We start from the raw sequence: 20023 nt of genomic DNA on the forward strand, positions 1-20023 counted from the left end.
ATTACATTAACAGGTGCTTTTATCCAAAGCAATATGCTAGCACCCAAATTATCTGTGGAGATGCTAAGTGCCAGATTCTAAGTGCCAGTTTAATACAGCCTCCCTCACCAAACGTTAACGCCGGGGACACAGTCGAATTCATGGCCAAGTGAAGGGAACTTCGCAATTCATTCCTATGACTACTCTGTTTATGACAAGTGAAATGAATGGAAAATAAAATAATGAACCTTGAAGGAATGCTTTTTGTGTTGTTGCTTCAAAACCACTTGGTCTTACTTAAAGATAATATAGTTTTGAGTATTTTGGGTTTGATTAGGCAAATGTAAAGCATTGTTCACCTGTTCAAGTAGGGGTTTTGATGTGACAGTTAAAAAAAAAAATACTTTTACTTTTAATACTTAAGTATTTTTGAAGGCAGATACTTTTGTACTTCTACTCAAGTAAAAAAATGAGGTGAATACTTTTACTTTTACTTGAGTAATATTCAATGCAATGTAACTGTACTTTTACTCAAGTACACAATTGGTTTACTTCGTCCACCACTGTATTTACTGTAGAATATTTGACATTGTACTGTATTTGTAAAATAATGAACAAATACAAAGTGCAACCATTAGGGGTGTGACGAGATCTCGTGTGACGAGATCTCGCGAGATGTAATTTGGCGAGATTGCTCGTCGCTATAAAAATCGGTCTCGCGAGATTTGTTATCCAGCTAGCAGCCACAGGTTTTGTTGTTATTATGCCCCCGCCACTTTCAAATCGTGATCCAGCAAGCAGCCAAAATGACGTCGGAAAATACAGGTATTACTGTTGAAGATGCCCCCACCACTTTCAAATCGTTTGTTTGGCAGCATTTTGGGTTCCCGGCAGAAATTATTGATGGCAAGAGAGTGATTGATAAGACACGGACAATATGCAAACACTGTATGCAAATAATGCCGTACAGCGCGGCTAATACGAGCACGATGCAGAGACATTTACAGCACCACCACAAATCATTACCTGCACCTGCGAAGAAAACACCAGCAAACCAGACAACGTTGAAAAACACATTCGGACCTCAACTTCCACAGTCAAGCGCCAGAGCCACAGCAATAACAAGAGACATAGGTGTTTTCATTGCAGCAGATATGAGGCCATTTTCTGTGGTAGAAAATGAAGGATTTCGTCGACTCCTCCACACACTAGAACCCAAATACACCATCCCATCACGCACGCATTTTACTCGTACAGTGATCCCGAAACTCTATGAAGAGTCAAAGAGCAAGATAGTGCAGATCCTGCGAGACGCAGTAAGCATCGCCATAACGTCAGACGGTTGGACATCTAGAAGTACCCAAAGCTACATCACAATTACAGCCCACACAATCAACAATGACTGGAAAATGGAAAATATTGTTCTACAGACTCGCCCACTTTTCGAGTCCCACACGGGGGCAAACATAGCTGCGGTTTTACAGACAGCTGTTACTGACTGGGAACTTAAAAAACCCAACCACGACATCGCTATTGTTACTGACAATGCACGTAATATGGACGTGGCCGTGCGCGAGGCAGGATTGAAGCCGCACATAAAGTGTTTTGCACACACTATAAATCTTGCAACCCAAGCTGGTCTCGGTGTTCCCCGCGTCGCTCGTTTGCTCGGGCGAGTGAGACGTGTGGCTGCTTTTTTTCGTCGGAGTTCAACAGCTACCGCGGTGTTATTTTCCAAGCAGAAACAGCTAAAGTTGCCACCACACAAATTGATCATGGACGTTACGACGAGATGGAATAGCACATTGGATATGCTGTCTCGTTACCTCGAGCAGCAAGCTGCCATAACAGCAGCTCTGACCAGCACAGATTTAAAACAAAACGCCCGAAGCATTGACACACTTGACAGCTGCGATGTCAGAGATGCTGAAGGCCTTGTGAACCTGTTGCATCCTTTGAAGACAGCCACCACAGTGTTGTGTGAGGAGAAGAGTCCCACAGTGTCTCTCATTTTGCCACTGAAGAGCATGATTGAACAGAGCATGGCACCAAATGATGGAGATTCCACCACTGTGGCCAACACAAAGACAGCAATCCTCACAAATATGGCAAACAGATACAGTGGGGAGGATGCCTTCAACTATCTGCTGGAGTGCACGGTACTCGACCCAAGGTTCCGGACTCTACCTCAGCTAGACCATGACCAGTGTGAGGCCGTCTTCCTGAGGGTGCAGAACAAGGCAGAGCAGTTGCTGCAAAAACAGGTATGTCACTTTAAGTTGTATGGTGTATGTTTATCAGCTAAACATTTTTAAGAGATTGATGAAGTGTGTTTGTGTGTGTGTGTGTGTGTGTGTGTGTGTGTCTGTGGATGTGTCTGTGTCTGTGTGTCTGTTTCTGTGTGTCTTAGCTGCTTATGAAATGTGTGTGTGTGTGTGTGTCTGTCTGTGTCTGTGTGTCTTAGCTGCTTATGACATTTAACACCAATGTTTCTTCTGTTTAAAGACCACAGCTGAGGAGAGGGAAGAAGGGGCAGCAGATGGAGCTCACTGTCCTACACACAGCAGAGAGGAGGCTGTGAGAGATGATGAGCCCGAAGGACCTGCTCCCAAAAAGACAGCACTTGAGGACCTGTTGGGGAAGTCTTTCTCTACTGAGTCAGCAGAGAGGTCCAACAGTTCAAAACAGGCAGAGAGGGAAGTTGAAAACTACAGAAAAGAGGCCTCTATCCCTCTCAGTGGCTGCCCTTTGAAGTGGTGGCAAGACCACTGCTCCCGATATCCTTTGCTGTCTCAACTTGCCAAAGCGTGCCTTTCTGTCCCTGCTACCTCTGTTCCCAGTGAGCACATCTTTTCCACAGCAGGAGACATAGTCAGTGCGCAAAGATCCCAACTACTGCCAGAGAATGTGGACATGCTAATATTTTTAAAAAAGAACCTGGCTGTGTAGTTGTCAGTGACATACTTGGTCAGGCTCTGTTTGCACTATATGCACTCTGTTTTGATGACAGAGAAGAACTTTTTGTTTTGCACATATTGTTTGCACTTAAAAAAGGAGAAATATATAATTTCATTTATTTTATTTTAACTTTTATAACATTTTATTTTAGTTTCAATTTGTAGAGGAAGAACTGACATAGGCCTACTTGTCAGTGACATACTTTGTGAGGCTCTGTTTGCACTATTTGCAGTCTGTATTGACAGAGAATAACTTTTTGTCTTGCACATATTGTTTGCACTTGAAAAAAGGAGAAATATATTATTATTATTTTTTTTTTTACTTTTATAACATTTTATTTTTGTTTCAATTTGTAGAGGAAGAAGTTCATTAAGAAGTTCATTAAAAGGAAGAAATTCCTCAAAAGTTACGCTTACATCACGCATGTTAGGAGTTATAAATCCATGTGCAACTCAGTTAAATAAAAGTCTGTTGTCCATTCATATAATTTGTAATTTAGTTTTCTTAAAAATCTCGTCTCGTCTCGATCTCGTGAACCCAATCTCGTGTCTCATCTCGTCTCGTGAGCTGAGTGTCTCGTCACACCCCTAGCAACCATTGATGACCAAGACATATTCCTAAACATCAATACAGTGAGCCTAGCCACAGTGGACCATGTTCTAAAGCAGAACACCTTGAGAATGAAGCAGGTGTACAGGGTGCCTTTTGACAGAAACTCTAATAGAGTCAAACAATTACAGTATGATATGACTATGTGCAAGTAAGTCATACGTTTCCACAACTGATTACGTCCTATCAGTACAGAAACATTACTGTACTGTATTGTAATCCAATCAAATGTCTGTCAGATGTTTCACAACACAACAATTGCCGATATTGTCTTGAGCAAGAACAGGATGCAGTGTAGTTTTTTTGTCCTTTTTCTATTTTACATTTTTCTTTCTTTTTTTTGTTGACTGTATCAATATCCTATTGTTTGTTCTCTGTAAATCATCTACACATTCGGTTGTGTTTGCTCTGATGTAAAGGCTACAGCACTTTTGGAAAAAAATTAAAAAAATCTTTACTGTAAGTCGTTACTGTTTGTGAGTTGTTTTATATATTTGAGTTAAAACATTATACAGTTACAATATTTTACAACAGGAGAAAGCGTACAGTAATACTGGAGATAAAATTGCATAATACTCCTGATAAGGCCTTCATACTAATGTTTTCCCATTTCATACTTAGTGTTTTCCATTGAGCACATCAGTGTTCAATCAATGCTTAGAATGTCTACTCAAATAATTGCCTGCTTTTGAGGTGACATAATAGTGTTTTGAAACCAAAGTGGCATTTTGCAAGAGATATAAAGGGTTTTGTGTGAGTGGTTTTGGGATTTGTGTTTAGAGCATAGAGAAACCGAGGCATGCTTTGAAAATGTTTGTTTTAGGAACAGAGAAAAACTGTAAATGTCTTAGTACAGCATTTCTTTTTCCTTTCAAATAAACCGCATCTAAATTCCGAGATGCACCTCCTAGAGCTTAGCTGTTAATTTAATTAAGGTGTTAATGACGTGAATTTGAGGACGTTGGCATGCTCAGTCCATCAACCCAAACATGTTCTTGTTTATCAGACTGGCTGGGATACTCCAACCTACCACACAACCCCTGTCATCGGATCTGCATTTGAACTTGCTGCTGTAAATTTAATCACACACCTTACAGTGCTGCCGTCATGTGAAATCGTATCCCCTCACCGTGCCTCGATGGATTTCAAACGAGGGATTTGCGCGCTGTCTGTGGAATCCGGGTCCACGTGTTCGGGCGACGTTGAGTGAGTGAAGTGTCAACTTTGACAAGTTGCCCAGACAAGACTATGGAGAATCTACTGCCCTACCTGTCAAAGAGCCATTATCAGGGCTGGATGAGGGTCATTGGTAAGCAGATTCAGCGTCTCACCACATAAACTCCAAGGGCTATTTAAAGCAACGTCCAGATAATCTGGTCACGTTACTTTCTATGATTTACCTAGTGGTTGGCTTCTTTTAAACTTGCAAGCTAGTTAGTTTAAGCTAGCCGACTTTAGGATAAATAAGATGGTCATTTTTGCTATGAACAACATTACCGTGACCAGATTTTCAAACGTTAATGGTCAACATGACTCAATAGTTTACAACACTACATTTAGCACATCTTTGAGGGTCAGTATTCACCTTAACATATTAACGTATTTTATATGGTTATGATCACAGGATCTGACTTTTATATTGTTCAGTCTGTAATAATGTGATTGGCTATAGCCTCTCTGGTGCTAAATGTATCTTCACCTAGCGCTACCTGGCAGGTACGGCAGTTAGTTACGATGGGGTTACCAGAGGCTAAAATTAGCACATCACTCAACTTTGCCCGTCAGCTGGTCATTCTGTCGTCAGCTGAAAACTATCAATATGCTTTGTGGTACAGTCAGGACTCAAGGGAGTCCGCCTGAAGTTTCATTTTATCGTGTTGCATTCTTATTCAGCAAGTCATTCATGTATAGTCACGTGCACTGCCTGGCTATAGATCATTTGGCATTTTGTAGACATTCATGTGCGCAAATTCCATTTAACAAATCACATGTTTTGCAAAGCATGCCGCACATAACGGTCGGCAGCTGTAGGCCGTCAGAAAGAGCGACATGATGAATATGTCTTGTGTGTGTCGGTGCGGTATGAAGTTGGCCTGATTAGATTATCCTCTTAATTAAATAAAGCCGGTTCCGTGCAGCATATCACAGGGGATGCACACTGGATAAAGTTAAGTTCAAGTCAACCCAGGGGAACCAGTCAGATGGTTGTGGCTGGTCTGCATTCTGAATACTGTAGACCAGGGGTCTTCAACGTTTTTCAGGCCAGGGACCCCCAAACTGATGGCGAGATGAGCAGGGACCCCCTACTATATAAATTGCCTAAAATGTTGTTTATAATATACTGGGCCTAGTGCCAAATAAACATAGCTACCCTGTTATTGTGTATTCAATACTAAGCTATTCAAATAATACAAAGGTTAATATATTCATAAACATTTGTATGTTTTAACATTGAATTTAACCTAACATTTTTCAACAACGAATTTAACTTAACATTTTTTAACATTGAATTTCATTTAACATTTAACAACATGAAAGGGACAGGGTGGCCGTGCCACTGCCATTTATTAACATACATCTTGCAAACAACTCTGAGCTAACAATATATAACAACTTATTTTTCAGTTACAATTATTTTTCAGTTACAATTAACGTTTTTTGACCTTGTACAGTGTCTATTTCTCTTTATTTATTTTTTTAAATCTAAGCAAAAAAATGTCAAACTAACAATTTATAGGTACAAACAAGACCAGCTATGGAGTTTGGTCCGCCATCTTTTATTTTTGATCTTAGCGCTATTACAGTTTTTCACTGTTGCTAAAACCCGTTTTTCAAAACAGTAACGTCTTTCTCAAAACTGCACACAGAAAATTGAAAACCTCACACACAAAACAGTAAACCTGACACTCCCTTTGCAAGATGACTCTTTGCTATCAAATCTCTTAACTGTTCACAAAATGGAACTCGTGTTTTCATTTGGTACACACAGCCATATTTTCAAAACACACACACATACATTCATTTAGTACACACAACTAAGCATTAGCTGCACACTACCAAGCATTTACAGCACACAGAAGTGCAAAATTGAAAACACAATCATCGAAACACACCATATGAATGACAATGACTCATTGAGCCCTTTCTCCTTTTGTAAAATGTATCAGTGTAGGCCTACATTTTTCATAGTCAAACATAAAACAGCAATACCGTTGTTCTCACAAACCATATTTACAATTTTAGTCTCCTGTTCCACCAGATTGTATTGACATACAATTGTATACAAAATGCTTATAGTTTTTCTCAATTGCTTACACACATTTTTTGAAAGCATGCCTCGTTCTCAAAACTCTAAACACAAATTCCAAAGCAACTAACTGAAAATGCAAAACCCTTTATATCTCCTGGAAAATGCTACTTTGCTTTCAAAAAATATTGAAAGTGTGTTTTCTTCCTCCACAGTGTGGTTCTCTTTCAGTCCTGCAAAATACAAATACTGTGAGCACACTACGTTTATTATATTGATATGCAGTATTACAGTACACAAGGTAAACAGATTTCGTACTTGTTCTCCATCCTGAAGGTTCTAATGAAAAACCATGAAAATGGTCTACCACAGCGGCCCAAATCTCATTAGAGATGACCATTCTCCTTCTTCTTTCTCCTGATCCTCCTCCTTCTTCACCTTGTCCTCATTCTGTTCCTCCTCCTTGTCCTCCTCTTCCTTCTCTCTGTCCTCCTACTCTTCAACCTCCTACTCCTCCTCCTTCTTGTCCTCCTCTTCTTCCTCCTCTCACTCTTACCCCTCTCCTTCTCTGGTTGTGGATCTTTTCAAAGTTTTCAATAGTTTATCCAACAAAACAGAGGCTCAAGACACTTTAATGGTGCAGTCCTCACTGCAAATTGGTCAAAAGACCTGAAAGTTTAGAGATTTGACTATTTGTGGTTTGCAGGTTGATGCTTTGAGATTTTACTTGAAAATTGTGTGCAACAACAGAACTTTGTGTACACTGTTTTGACAACAACGTGGTGTGTAATTGACATCAGTGTGTTCACAAGGAAAATCGGACTCTAATGTAGATAAGGGAATCTTAAGTATTTCCCACTTGGGGCGAGCGATTGATACATGACGTGAAGGTTGTGCAGATTGTGCCGAATTTTCGCTTTATACTTTTTAACAATAGTGAAAAACTGTAAGACTTGAGCAGAAACGCGATCTGATTGGCTAGTGCCTGTGCTGTCGTATTTGCATGAAAGGTGCTGTGAGTGAACCGGTGCCCAGCTTGATAGAGCTCCTGTGGGTAGCTGAATGTGTCGATTGGAGTGAAAGATACCGTCTTCTGGATCAATTTATACGTTCGCTACAATATGTTGGATTTATGTTAATGTAAATTTAAAGGGAATAAATACAATTCTGATTCGGAAGACATTTAAATTTGTGGGGAAAAAAATTGGTTGAATTTTTTTATTTATTTTTTTAGAAATATTAAAAAAAATTGTCTTATCAACCAAAGATTTTGCGACCCCCCTGCAGTACCTCCGCGGACCCCCTGTTGAAGACCCCTGCTGTAGACAGTTTTGAACATGGGTGGGCCAAAGCAGCCCTGTTGAACATGGACAGATAGTAATACAGCGTTGAAAGAGTTAGTCAGTGAGTGTGTATCATTGCATTAGGGAGGGGCTACATCTGGCTAACTGTAAACTTAATGACAGGGCTGTTAGCCCAGATTGCTAAATTCACCTAGTGTAAATGTAAACCTTAGCTAGTGCCATAGATTTGTGTGTGGGGTGTGTGTGTGTGGTGTGTGTTCTGTTGGTCTCTCTGTGTGTGTGTGTGGTGTGTGTGTTGTGTTGGTCTGTGTGTGTGTGTTGTGTGGTGTGCTGTGTGTGTGTGTGTGTGTGTGTGTGTGTGTGTGTGTGTGTGTGTGTGTGTGTGTGTGTGTGTGTGTGTGTGTGTGTGTGGTGTGCTGTGTTTGTCTCTCTCTCTCTGTTGATGTTGATCTCTGGTTCCACAGACATGAAGGGCTCCTCGATCCACTGGATCTCATGTGGTCAGCCCTTCACCGAGCCACTCACATGGAAGCTGAAGTTCTGCATCGCCACAGCCTTTCAACTGGTCATGCTGGACCAAGATAAAGTGAGGGAAACACACACACACACACACACACACACACACACACACACACACACACACACACACACACACACAGACACACACACACACACACACACACACACACACACACACACACACACACACACACAGACACACACACACACACAGACACACACACACACACACACACACACACACACACACACACACACACAACACAAACACACACAAAAACACACACACCACAAACACACACACACACACACACACACATAGAGACCAACACACACACACCACAAACACACACACCACAAACACACACACACACACACACACACCCACCCACACACACACACACACACACACACACACACACACACACACACACACACACACACACACACATACACACACACACAGAGAGAGACCAACACACACACAAACACACACACACACACACACCACAAACACACACACACACACACACAGACCAACACACGCACACCACAAACACACACACACAAACACACACACACACACACACACACACACACACACACACACACACACACACACACACACTAGGATATTGTCTACATGTAAACAGAAAGCAGTTAACAGGAGTCTGTTTAAAACAGTAAGTCTCATTTCTGCTACTGTAAATGCCTTTGAGACCTTTGTAATGTTTACTCCATTGGACTTCAAATTCAATGTACAGAATTAAAATGTTCTCATGATCTCTTTGTGGATTTTATCTTCCTGGTTTGGTTCCCACAACAGTGGGATACCACTGGGTGGCGGCAGAGGGCTGGTTTCTGAGACTTGTTTCTGAATAAGGATTCGGAGCCTGAGTTAGAGTTTAGTTACACTGTTTCTACTGACACATAGGCTGTTTCCTTTTCCTTTGATTATGTCTCAAAGAGTGAAAACCATGTCCAACCATTTTTCTTGTCTTGCTCCCTTTTTTTCTCGTAGTTGTGTGTAGGGGCTGTACCTGATTTCATTAACTTCATCCAGTGTTATTTGAATTCACTGCTTATTCACCTCCTCTCTCACATGACTGTCAGTCCGAGAGAGAACCACATTCACCTCCTCCTTCACCTCCTCTCTCACCTCCTAATTTCACCTCCTCCCTTCACCTCCCCCCTTACCTCCCCCTCACCTGTTCCCCTTCACCTCCCCCCTCACCTCCTCACTCACTTCTCCCTCACCTCCTCACTCACCTCCCCACTCACCTGTTCCCCTTCACCTCCCCCCTTTCCTCCCCCTCACCTCCTCCTTCCCCTTCTCACTGACCTCTTCCTTCACCTCCCCCCTCACCTCCCCCCTTACCTCCCCCCTCACCTGTTCCCCTTCACCTCCCCCTCACCTCCTCACTCACCTCCCCCCTAACCTCCTCACTCACCTCCTCACTCACCTGTTCCCCCTCACCTCCCCCCTCACCTCCTCTCTCACCTGTTCCCCTTCACCTCCCCCTTCACCTCCTCCCTTACATATTCCCCCCCTCTCCTCCCTCCTCACCTCCTCTCTCACCTGTTCCCTTTAACCTCCCCCTTCACCTCCTCCCTTACATATTCCCCCCCTCACCTCCCCCCTTCACCTCCTCACTCACCTATTCCCCCCTCCTATCCTCCCTCACCTCCTCACTCACCTGTTCCCAGCCACCTCCTCTTCACCTCCTTTCTCACCTCCCCCATCACCTCCTCTCTCACCTGTCTCCTGTGTCTTCTCTCAGCTCCACCCGTTACTGAAGCAGGAGCGTCGGGCTGAGTCCTGCACCGTGTGGCTGCTGCACCGCACCTCCAGCATCCCAGAGGGGGAGCAGATGCCCGCGCCCCACCACAACCCACACCACAACCAATACAGCACCCCCAGCTGCAGTGAGTACACCCCCACAGCCCACACCACAGCCCACACAGCACCCCTACCTGCAGTGAGTACACCTCCACAGCCCACACAGTACCCCTACCTGCAGTGAGTACACCTCCACAGCCAACACAGTACCCCTACCTGCAGTGAGTACACCTCCACAGCCCACACAGCACCCCTACCTGCAGTGAGTACACCTCCACAGCCAACACAGTACCCCTACCTGCAGTGAGTACACCTCCACAGCCAACACAGTACCCCTACCTGCAGTGAGTACACCTCCACAGCCAACACAGTACCCCTACCTGCAGTGAGTACACCTCCACAGCCCACACAGCACCCCTACCTGCAGTGAGTACACCTCCACAGCCCACACAGCACCCCTACCTGCAGTGAGTACACCTCCACAGGCAGGTCCCTTGGCTTGTTGCTGGGCTGGCTAATGACTGCCTGACTGGCTGCATGGCTGTTTAGAGGACTGTTTAGCTGGCTCACAGCTTGTTGTTTTGGTTGTTAGGATTGTTCCCCGTTGCTGCAGCCAGGGAATTTGATTTCCATCCGCCGTTTTGTTTCTGCCAAAGCTAGCGGTTGGGGGCCAGGGGGGAAAAAGGTTCAGTGGCGTGCTGGAACTTCACGCAGTCAGAGGCAAATAGATTCAAATGCAGTCGCAGACCTGTCAAGAGAGTTGTACAGCAGGCACGCTAAACAACATCTAAGGCGTACTCGTTCTCCCAGCCTCCAGACTCTCAAGTGGTCTTAGCGGTTGAAGCCAACGAACAGGCTTGATTCTTTTTGTAAACAGTCTTGTTTTTATACACTTTCTGTAAACAAGACTCATTGTCCTGCAAACCACACACAAATACCCTCCAATAAAACCCAGTTCAAGTGGTACTTCTGTGGCGTCTATTTAAAAAGCCCACAGACTTGAGCGAGAAACACTCTGAAACTCCTTGAAAAGATCTGAACTCAAAGATTAGTTTTCTTCCTCTGCGGTTGGTTGACTTCTATTTTGGTTGTGCTCTGAAAGCTGTCATTTTCTTTGGGTGGCATAATCACAGGGTCGGCGTGAGGCACCTTTTGTGTTCCAGGCGCACTAATAGACTTTATGCTGTGGAGCTTGATTCTAGTTCAAAGAACCGTAGCATTATTCTATGCCTTCTGAAGGCTCTGGGTGCTTTTCCCCTGGCTCCACCCAGCAGACCAGACACATGTTGACCCTCTTAAGCCGAAAGGACACAAAACACACCCAGTACCTCAGAGAGTGGGAAGTGTGTCGGGGGAGGGAGGTCTCACTGAAATATTTAGATGCTGAGAATTTGGCTCTGTGGAGATGGTCATGAAGACAGGCCGTACCATTCATCTGTAATCCCCTTATCATGACACACACACACACACACACACCCACCCACACACACAAACACACACACCCACACACACACACACACACACACACACACACACACACACACACCCACCCACCCACACACACAAACCCACACACACACACACACACACACACACACACACACACACACACACACACACACACACACACACACACACACACACACACACCCTCCCAAACAGGGCATCAGACTATTGCTGAGTCAGGAGAGCTCAGACATGTGCTTAAATCCCACAGACACAGACACACACACACACACACACACACACACACACACACACACACAGTGAGAAGTACAACAGAGTCTATCTTCAAGTCTATTTTCATTTGAGCATCATTTAGGAGAAGTGTGTCTTGGCGGGGTGGCTGGGGGTTGTCCCTCAGAATTTTTTTTAAGATGTAGATGCAATTTCCCGCATTCTGGTGCATTTACCATGACTTTAGATAAAAAATTATCTCTCTCTTTCATTGTTTTTCCTTAGAGTCGGCATGGTCTTCAATTACTGAAAACTATGTTCTGGTAGACTGGGTAAACCCAGCCCGATCTGCAATTCAATTCAATTCAATTTTATTTGTATAGCGCCATAACAATACAATTGCGTCTAGGCACTAGGGGCAAGGAAAAACTCCCTGTTAGGCAGGAAGAAACCTTAGGCAGAACCACGGCACATAAGGGGGGACCCATCTGCTTGAGGTCGGCCGGGTGGAGACAGGAAGGTGGACAGGGGGGAAGGGGGGAAGGGGGAGGGTTGTGTGGCAGAAGGGGAAAGGAAGCAACAGGGGTTATACACAGCCAACATTTGGTCGCTGGACATAGTAAGTATACAATCTTAAATAGATTGAGCTTGGTCTGTTGATAGCCAGGATAATGTTTTGGTGTAATACACAGAGGACTGACACTGACATCTTTGACACTTTTCTCCATTTAATGAGAGCAAAAGATTTAAAAAAGGACAATTTAAAAAAACTTGTTAGAAAAACTAGCATGTTAGCTAACGTTAACTCCAGATTAGCTAACAGTTGTTATGGCAATTAAATAAAAAACACCAGCATTTTATTTTCGTAGCTAGTTGAAAAAAACATCCTGGTCATCGCTCTCTGCCCGAAACAAACGCCTAGCGCTGAACACGGCCAAAAGCATAGCATATTTCAGACCCTGATTAAGAAATCAACAAATGCTGTTCCACTTGTAATGGGTAAATAAAGTATGGTATTGATTAGTGCTAGTTGTAGGTAAATAGCTTGCTTATCTAGCTATAATCATAATGTTTGCAGAAGGATCTTTGTGACTTAATGCTATTATAGCCAGAGAATGTCTCATAACGGTACTTTGGCCACTAAAGGGAAAACTTTGGCAACTCTGACTTACTTTCCTCTTCCTCGAAAAAAACATCCTTATGTCCATCTCGTCTGTGGAACATTCAATGTCTGAAACCAAGTGCTAGCTGTTAGAGAGACACTACGATCAAAGAGTATGGGGGTTGAATCTGCGTGCGTGATGAGGCTGTATATGCAGGAAAACGCAGAGTGGATTTCTATTGCTATGGGTATTCCCCCTACTGATAAAGTGGAACGGATTTGATTGTGAAGCAATGGAAAGAACCCTGGACTAGTAGACCAGTCATGCACTAATATCTTGATGGCAAATCTTAAGTGAGGGGGACGTGACCCCCCCCCCCCCCCCCCCCCCCGCCCCAAAGTTATATTGTGGCGACGCCCATGTCTGTGTGTGAGAGAGGACATGTGTGTGAGAGAGAAGATGTGTGTGAGAGAGGACGTGTGTGTGTGTGTGTGAGAGAAGTAGGTTATATGAGAGTTGGAAAGCAGGCTGTGTGTTTACCATTGGCACAGGGAGAGATAATGAAGGAGAGGAGAGAGACTCAAGAGAGCCCAGCCCAGTCTGCCCCCAGAACACACGCACATACACACACACACACACACACACACACACACACACACACACACACACACACAAACTGTGTACAACTCAGCCAGTACCCAGAGCTAGAACTGGATCTGGAACTCCAAATCCAAACGCATCACACGGTGACAGATCTTACTGCACCAGAACATCACCCCAGCCCAGAACTCACCAGAACAACAGGCAGAACAAAAACGCCCAGTCTAGAACACTCCAGAACAACAGGTAGAACAAAAAGGCCCAGTCTAGAACACTCCAGAACAACAGGTAGATCATAAAAGAACAATCTAGAACACACCAGACCATCAGTCAGGTCATGAAAGAACAATCTAGAACACACCAGAACATCAGTCAGGTCATGAAAGAACAATCTAGAACACACCAGACCATCAGTCAGGTCGTGAAAGCCAGACCCAGAGCGGTCCAGAACAGCAGGCAGAACAGAGCTGAGAACGTCTGGCTCCAGATCCCTGGCCCAGCGCTGACGAGGCAGAGCTCTCCCAACATTCTCCTCCCTCTCTCCCTCTTTCCCTCCGTCCCTCTCTGCCTCCCTCTCTCGCACTCGCTCGGTCATACTCCCACTCTCTCTCTCCCTCCCTCCGTCTCTCGCTGTCACGGTCCTTTTCTCTCCCCTCCTCTTGCTGTTTCCCCTCCTCTCTCTCTCTCTCTCTCTCGCTCCCTCGCTCCCTTCATCAGTCTCTCTGTGTTGTTAAAGGGAGCATGTCTGACTCTCTGCTTTGAAGCTATGGAGTTGGACAATTCCCCGGGGGAGGCCGGCCATCATGGTAAGGAAAACTCACTTTTTCACCTCTCATAACATAGTTGTGTCCTCGTCTGAAAAGAGCCCGTGAGTTTAGCCGAGTGAGAAAGTCAGAGTGGGCGAGTTGTCCTGAGCTGTTTGGGAGCTGTTGAGTGTGTGTGTTTGTGTGTGTGTGTGTGTCTGTGTGTTGAGTGAGTTTTCAGCCTAGCGAGGCAAGTGGTTCTGAGCTGTTGAGTGTGTGTGTGTGTGTGTGTGTGTGTGTGTGTGTGTGTTAAGTGTGTTTTCAGCCTAGCGAGGCAAACTCGTGGGGAGGGGGGAGAGGGGGATAATAAGGGGGGCAGTGTGTTGACGGGGCGAGGGTGTTCTGGGAGACAGGAGAGTACTGCCGGTTTGGGGCTCCTCTCTGCCCCCTTCTGCCTCCCCCCCCCCCCCAGCCTGGGAGTGTGTGTGTGTGTGGAGCTGCTACCGCTGTCTCTCACTGTGTTACCAGGATGTTTTGGAGGTTCTCTGTGTGAACCCCCCTCTTTCTCACGCCCTTTCTCGGCTGTGTGTGTGTGTGTGTGTGTTTGTGCGCGTGCGTGCGTGCGTGCATGTGTCTGTGTTCACACTGTCGGGCTGATTCTAAAACACTTTGTGTGTGCTTGCACTTCCTGTCATAATCTGATCCCCAGATCTATAATGTGGGCTGCAATGCTTGTTTTAAATAATGAAATATATGAGACAGCTGTCTGTAAGAGGCTTATGAGGGACTGTGTGTGTGTGTGTATGTGTCAGGGTGTGTGTGTGTGTGTGTGTGTGTGTGTGTGTGTGTGTGTGTGTGTGTGTGTGTGTGGTGGAAAGAACAGCGGAATGGTTATAACTTTGGCAGATCGCAGAGCTGTAACACGGGCTGACCCAAATACCTGTGGACTTTGGTGCATGTCTGGGCCGGAGGTGGCCCGTGTCTGGGCCGGATGTGACACAAAGTCAGCCTCCTTCTGGGTAGAAGAAGGTTTCTCATTTGACGTTGTCTAAAGATCGCAGTTATCTCAACTATTTCTATTCTACTCAACTTTATCCATTTACTCAAACTGAAATAATTCTGGGAAGTTTTGTAGAGAGCTGTTGTTGTGTTATCCCGATTGTGTTGGTGTTGAGTAGTGTCTGTGGTTGAGGGCTGTAGTTAGCCGTCATGCGTTCAGCAGGTTTGTGGTTTATAGAGTGACTGTGGGGTGAATCAGCCTTAAAGAATCTCTTAACCCAGACTGAAAACAATACTATTTTAGCGTGTTGTTGTAGTAGTAGTAGTAGTAGCAGTAGTAGTAGTAGTAGTAGTAGTAGTAGTAGAAGTCATTCAAGTAGTGGTGGGAGTAGGAGTTGCGAGCGCTGTTAGACTGACTGTAGAGTGAATCAGAGACTAAGTGGTTGTGAGGTGACTGCTTGGCCTGAGATCACCATGTAGCCCAGGGTTACTCCATCTCATTCTCACAGGTTAATGTCATTTAAAGTCCCAGGGATGGCACACGCATGCACGCACACACACACACACACACACACACACACACAGATACATATCAGCAGCCCACACAAAGCCACAAGAATAGCCATTAAACTGCAGAGCAGAGTTTGAGTGAGGGCACCATTCTGCCTAGAGCTCCTCGTCTCATTTTCACTCTTTAATGGAGTTATGAGGCCCAGAGAAGGCTGCTGTGTGTGTTCAATCCAGAACCCCACAGCATAGAGATACAGACAGAGTAAGAGATAGAGATAGAAAGAGAGATGGAGATAGAGATTGACACTTTATACAGGGTCCCACAGCATAGAGATGGACACACAGGGAGACACCATAGACAAACACACTAGGGCTCCTGCCATGGCCATCTGAGGCTGAGAGTTCATTCTCTGAGTGTTCATTCTCTGAGTGTTCATTCTCTGAGTGTTCATTCTCTGTGTGTTCATTCTTTGAGTGTTCATTCTCTGAGTGTTCATTCTCTGAGTGTTCATAGAGTGTTCATTCTCTGAGTGTTCATAGAGTGTTCATTCTCTGAGTGTTCATTCTCTGAGTGTTCATTCTCTGAGTGTTCATTCTCTGAGTGTTCATAGAGTGTTCATTCTCTGAGTGTTTATAGAGTGTTCATTCTCTGAGTGTTCATATAGTGTTCATTCTCTGAGTGTTCATTCTCTGCGTGTTCATTCTCTGAGTGTTTATAGAGTGTTCATTCTCTGAGTGTTCATTCTCTGAGTGTTCATTCTCTGAGTGTTCATAGAGTGTTCATTCTCTGAGTGTTCATAGAGTGTTCATTCTCTGAGTGTTCATTCTCTGAGTGTTCATTCTCTGCATGTTCATTCTCTGAGTGTTCATTCTCTGAGTGCTCATTCTCTGCGTGTTCATTCTCTGAGTGTTCATTCTCTGAGTGTTCATAGAGTGTTCATTCTCTAAGTGTTCATTCTCTGAGTGTTCATTCTCTGCATGTTCATTCTCTGAGTGTTCATTCTCTGAGTGTTCATAGAGTGTTCATTCTCTGCGTGTTCATTCTCTGAGTGTTCATTCTCTGAGTGTTCATTCTCTGAGTGTTCATAGAGTGTTCATTCTCTGCGTGTTCATTCTCTGAGTGTTCATTCTCTGCGTGTTCATTCTCTGAGTGTTCATTCTCTGAGTGCTCATTCTGTTAGGTTCCGTAGGGAGGTAAAAGAGACCCAATAGCAGACCCAAATTGCTGGCAAAACTTGTGTTTATTTGTCCACAAACAGGTTACCAAAAAGGGTTCAAAAGGTCAAAACATAAAAGATGCAAAAAGTCAGAGTCCAAAAGGTAACACACAAAAGATCCAAAAACAAAGCAGGCAGAGCAAAAGAGAAAAATACAAAAAAACCAAGAACTTATCTCACACCGGCAGATAATCAGGGAAGGTGGAAGAGTTAAACTCTAGAATCACGGACAGACAGACAGAGTCTTTCATACAGACTTTAAGTGACGATCAGACATGGAACACTGGGGAGACTGAACTTAAATACTAGAAGGGAGACATTCAATTGGTGGGAAACAAACAGGGGACAGGAGAAACTAATTAAGACAATGAGTACTGAACTGATTAACGGACAGGTGTGGTTATTGGTGACAGGGAATCCAGGAAGTGACAGAGGGCAGGTGGGGGCGGAGTCTTAGGACAAAACAGAAAACACATGGCATAACAAAAACACAAAGAGCACATGTAAAAACAAACGCAGGGAAACACATGGAGAACACAAACAAGAAACACGAGACAAAACAGGCAAACACAAAATGGACCGAGCAGGATCCTGACAGTACCCCCTCCCTAAGGGCCGGATTCCAGACGGCCTTTGCAAAACCTGAAAGAGTCTGCGTAGGGTGGGTGGAGGGGGTCAAGGGCAAGGCAGGTGGGCAGAAAGCTGGACACAGACCACGGGTCAGGAAGCTAGCCGGGTGGACGACCGAAGAGCCTGGTGGATGACCGGGTCGGTGGACAATCATGGGCAGAGTGTCTGGCGGCCGACCGGACGAGCGGCCAAACAGGGGCAGAGTGTCTGGTGGCCGGCCGGATGAGGACCCAAACAGGGGCAGAGTATCTGGTGGCCGGCTGGATGGGGACCCAAACAGGGGCAGAGTATCTGGTGGCTGGCCGGATGAGGGCCCGAACAGGGGCAGAGTATCTGGTGGCCACCCGGATGGGGACCCAAACAGGGGCAGAGTATCTGGTGGCCGGCCGGATGAGTGGTCAGACAGGGGCAGAGTCTTTGGCAGTTGGCCGGGTGGACGCCCCGAATGAGGCAGGCGACTGGGAGCCTTGTTGGGGGCGAGGAGGTCACAACACGCCTCCTCGACCAGGATAGGAACACCTGGGACAGGGGCGCCTGGGGTGCTCGGGACAGGAGCGCTCGGGACAGGGGCAGGAGAACCTGGGGCAGGGACACAGGTGCCTGGGATAGGGACACCTGGGACAAGGACAAGAGAACCTGGGACAGGGGCACAGGAGACATGGGCACTCGAGACAGGGGCACAGGAGACATGGGCACTCGAGACAGGGGCACAGGAGACATGGGCACTCGAGACAGGGGCAGTCAGGGCACTCGAGACAGGGGCAGTCAGGGCACAGGAGACATGGGCACAGGAGACATGGGCACTCGAGACAGGGGCAGTCAGGGCACTGGAGACAGGGGCAGTCAGGGCACTGGAGACAGGGGCAGTCAGGGCACTGGAGACAGGGGCAGTCAGGGCACTGGAGACAGGGGCAGTCAGGGCACTGGAGACAGGGGCAGTCAGGGCACTGGAGACAGGGGCAGTCAGGGCACTGGAGACAGGGGCAGTCAGGGCACTGGAGACAGGGGCAGTCAGGGCACTGGAGACAGGGGCAGTCAGGGCACTGGAGACAGGGGCAGTCAGGGCACTGGAGACAGGGGCAGTCAGGGCACTGGAGACAGGGGCAGTCAGGGCACTGGAGACAGGGGCAGTCAGGGCACTGGAGACAGGGGCAGTCAGGGCACTGGAGACAGGGGCAGTCGGGGCACTGGAGACAGGGGCAGTCGGGGCACTGGAGACAGGGGCAGTCGGGACGCTGCGGACAGGGGCAGCCGGGACGCTGCGGACAGGGGCAGCCGGGACGCTGCGGACAGGGGCAGCCGGGACGCTGCGGACAGGGGCAGCCGGGACGCTGCGGACAGGGGCAGCCGGGACGCTGCGGACAGGGGCAGCCGGGACGCTGCGGACAGGGGCAGCCGGGACGCTGCGGACAGGGGCAGCCGGGACGCTGCGGACAGGGGCAGCCGGGACGCTGCGGACAGGGGCAGCCGGGACGCTGCGGACAGGGGCAGCCGGGACGCTGCGGACAGGGGCAGCCGGGACGCTGCGGACAGGGGCAGCCGGGACGCTGCGGACAGGGGCAGTCGGGACGCTGCGGACAGGGGCAGTCGGGACACTGCGGACAGGGGCAGTCGGGACACTGCGGACAGGGGCAGTCGGGACACTGCGGACAGGGGCAGTCGGGACACTGCGGACAGGGGCAGTCGGGACACTGCGGACAGGGGCAGTCGGGACACTGCGGACAGGGGCAGTCGGGACACTGCGGACAGGGGCAGTCGGGACACTGCGGACAGGGGCAGTCGGGACACTGCGGACAGGGGCAGTCGGGACACTGCGGACAGGGGCAGTCGGGACACTGCGGACAGGGGCATGGAATGACTCTGGGGCTAGAGCAAAAGCTCTGCGAGGTGCAGGGGTAGGCCGGGTTGCTGGAGCTGACGCTGGAGCTAGAGCCCTGCGAGGTGCAGGGGTAGGCCGGGTTGCTGGAGCTGGAGATGCCTGGGCAGAAGCAGGAGTGGCTGCAGTGGATGCAGGAGGAGCAGCTGCAGGAGACGCAGCAGCAGGGGTAGCAGCTGCGGGGGCAGCAGCAGCATGAGCTGTAGGAGAGC

The 20023-nt window shown here is 46.9% G+C and overlaps 1 protein-coding gene across 1 annotated transcript in view; it reads left to right on the top strand.

Moving 5' to 3' along the window:
- Positions 1-4794: 4794 nt before the first annotated feature.
- Positions 4795-20023, top strand: part of dab2ipa (DAB2 interacting protein a) — a gene marked incomplete at its 5' end in the record, with an annotated part of 178686 nt that continues 163457 nt past the window's right edge. The window contains 3 exons of the mRNA XM_080853935.1: positions 4795-4855; positions 8562-8683; positions 10398-10542. Coding sequence (XP_080710061.1) covers positions 4795-4855; positions 8562-8683; positions 10398-10542 — 328 coding nt within the window. The remainder of the gene's footprint in view (positions 4856-8561; positions 8684-10397; positions 10543-20023) is intronic.

This window comes from Sprattus sprattus (assembly GCF_963457725.1).
Source record: "Sprattus sprattus genome assembly, chromosome: 16".
In the NCBI taxonomy this organism is placed as follows: Eukaryota; Metazoa; Chordata; class Actinopteri; order Clupeiformes; family Clupeidae; genus Sprattus; species Sprattus sprattus.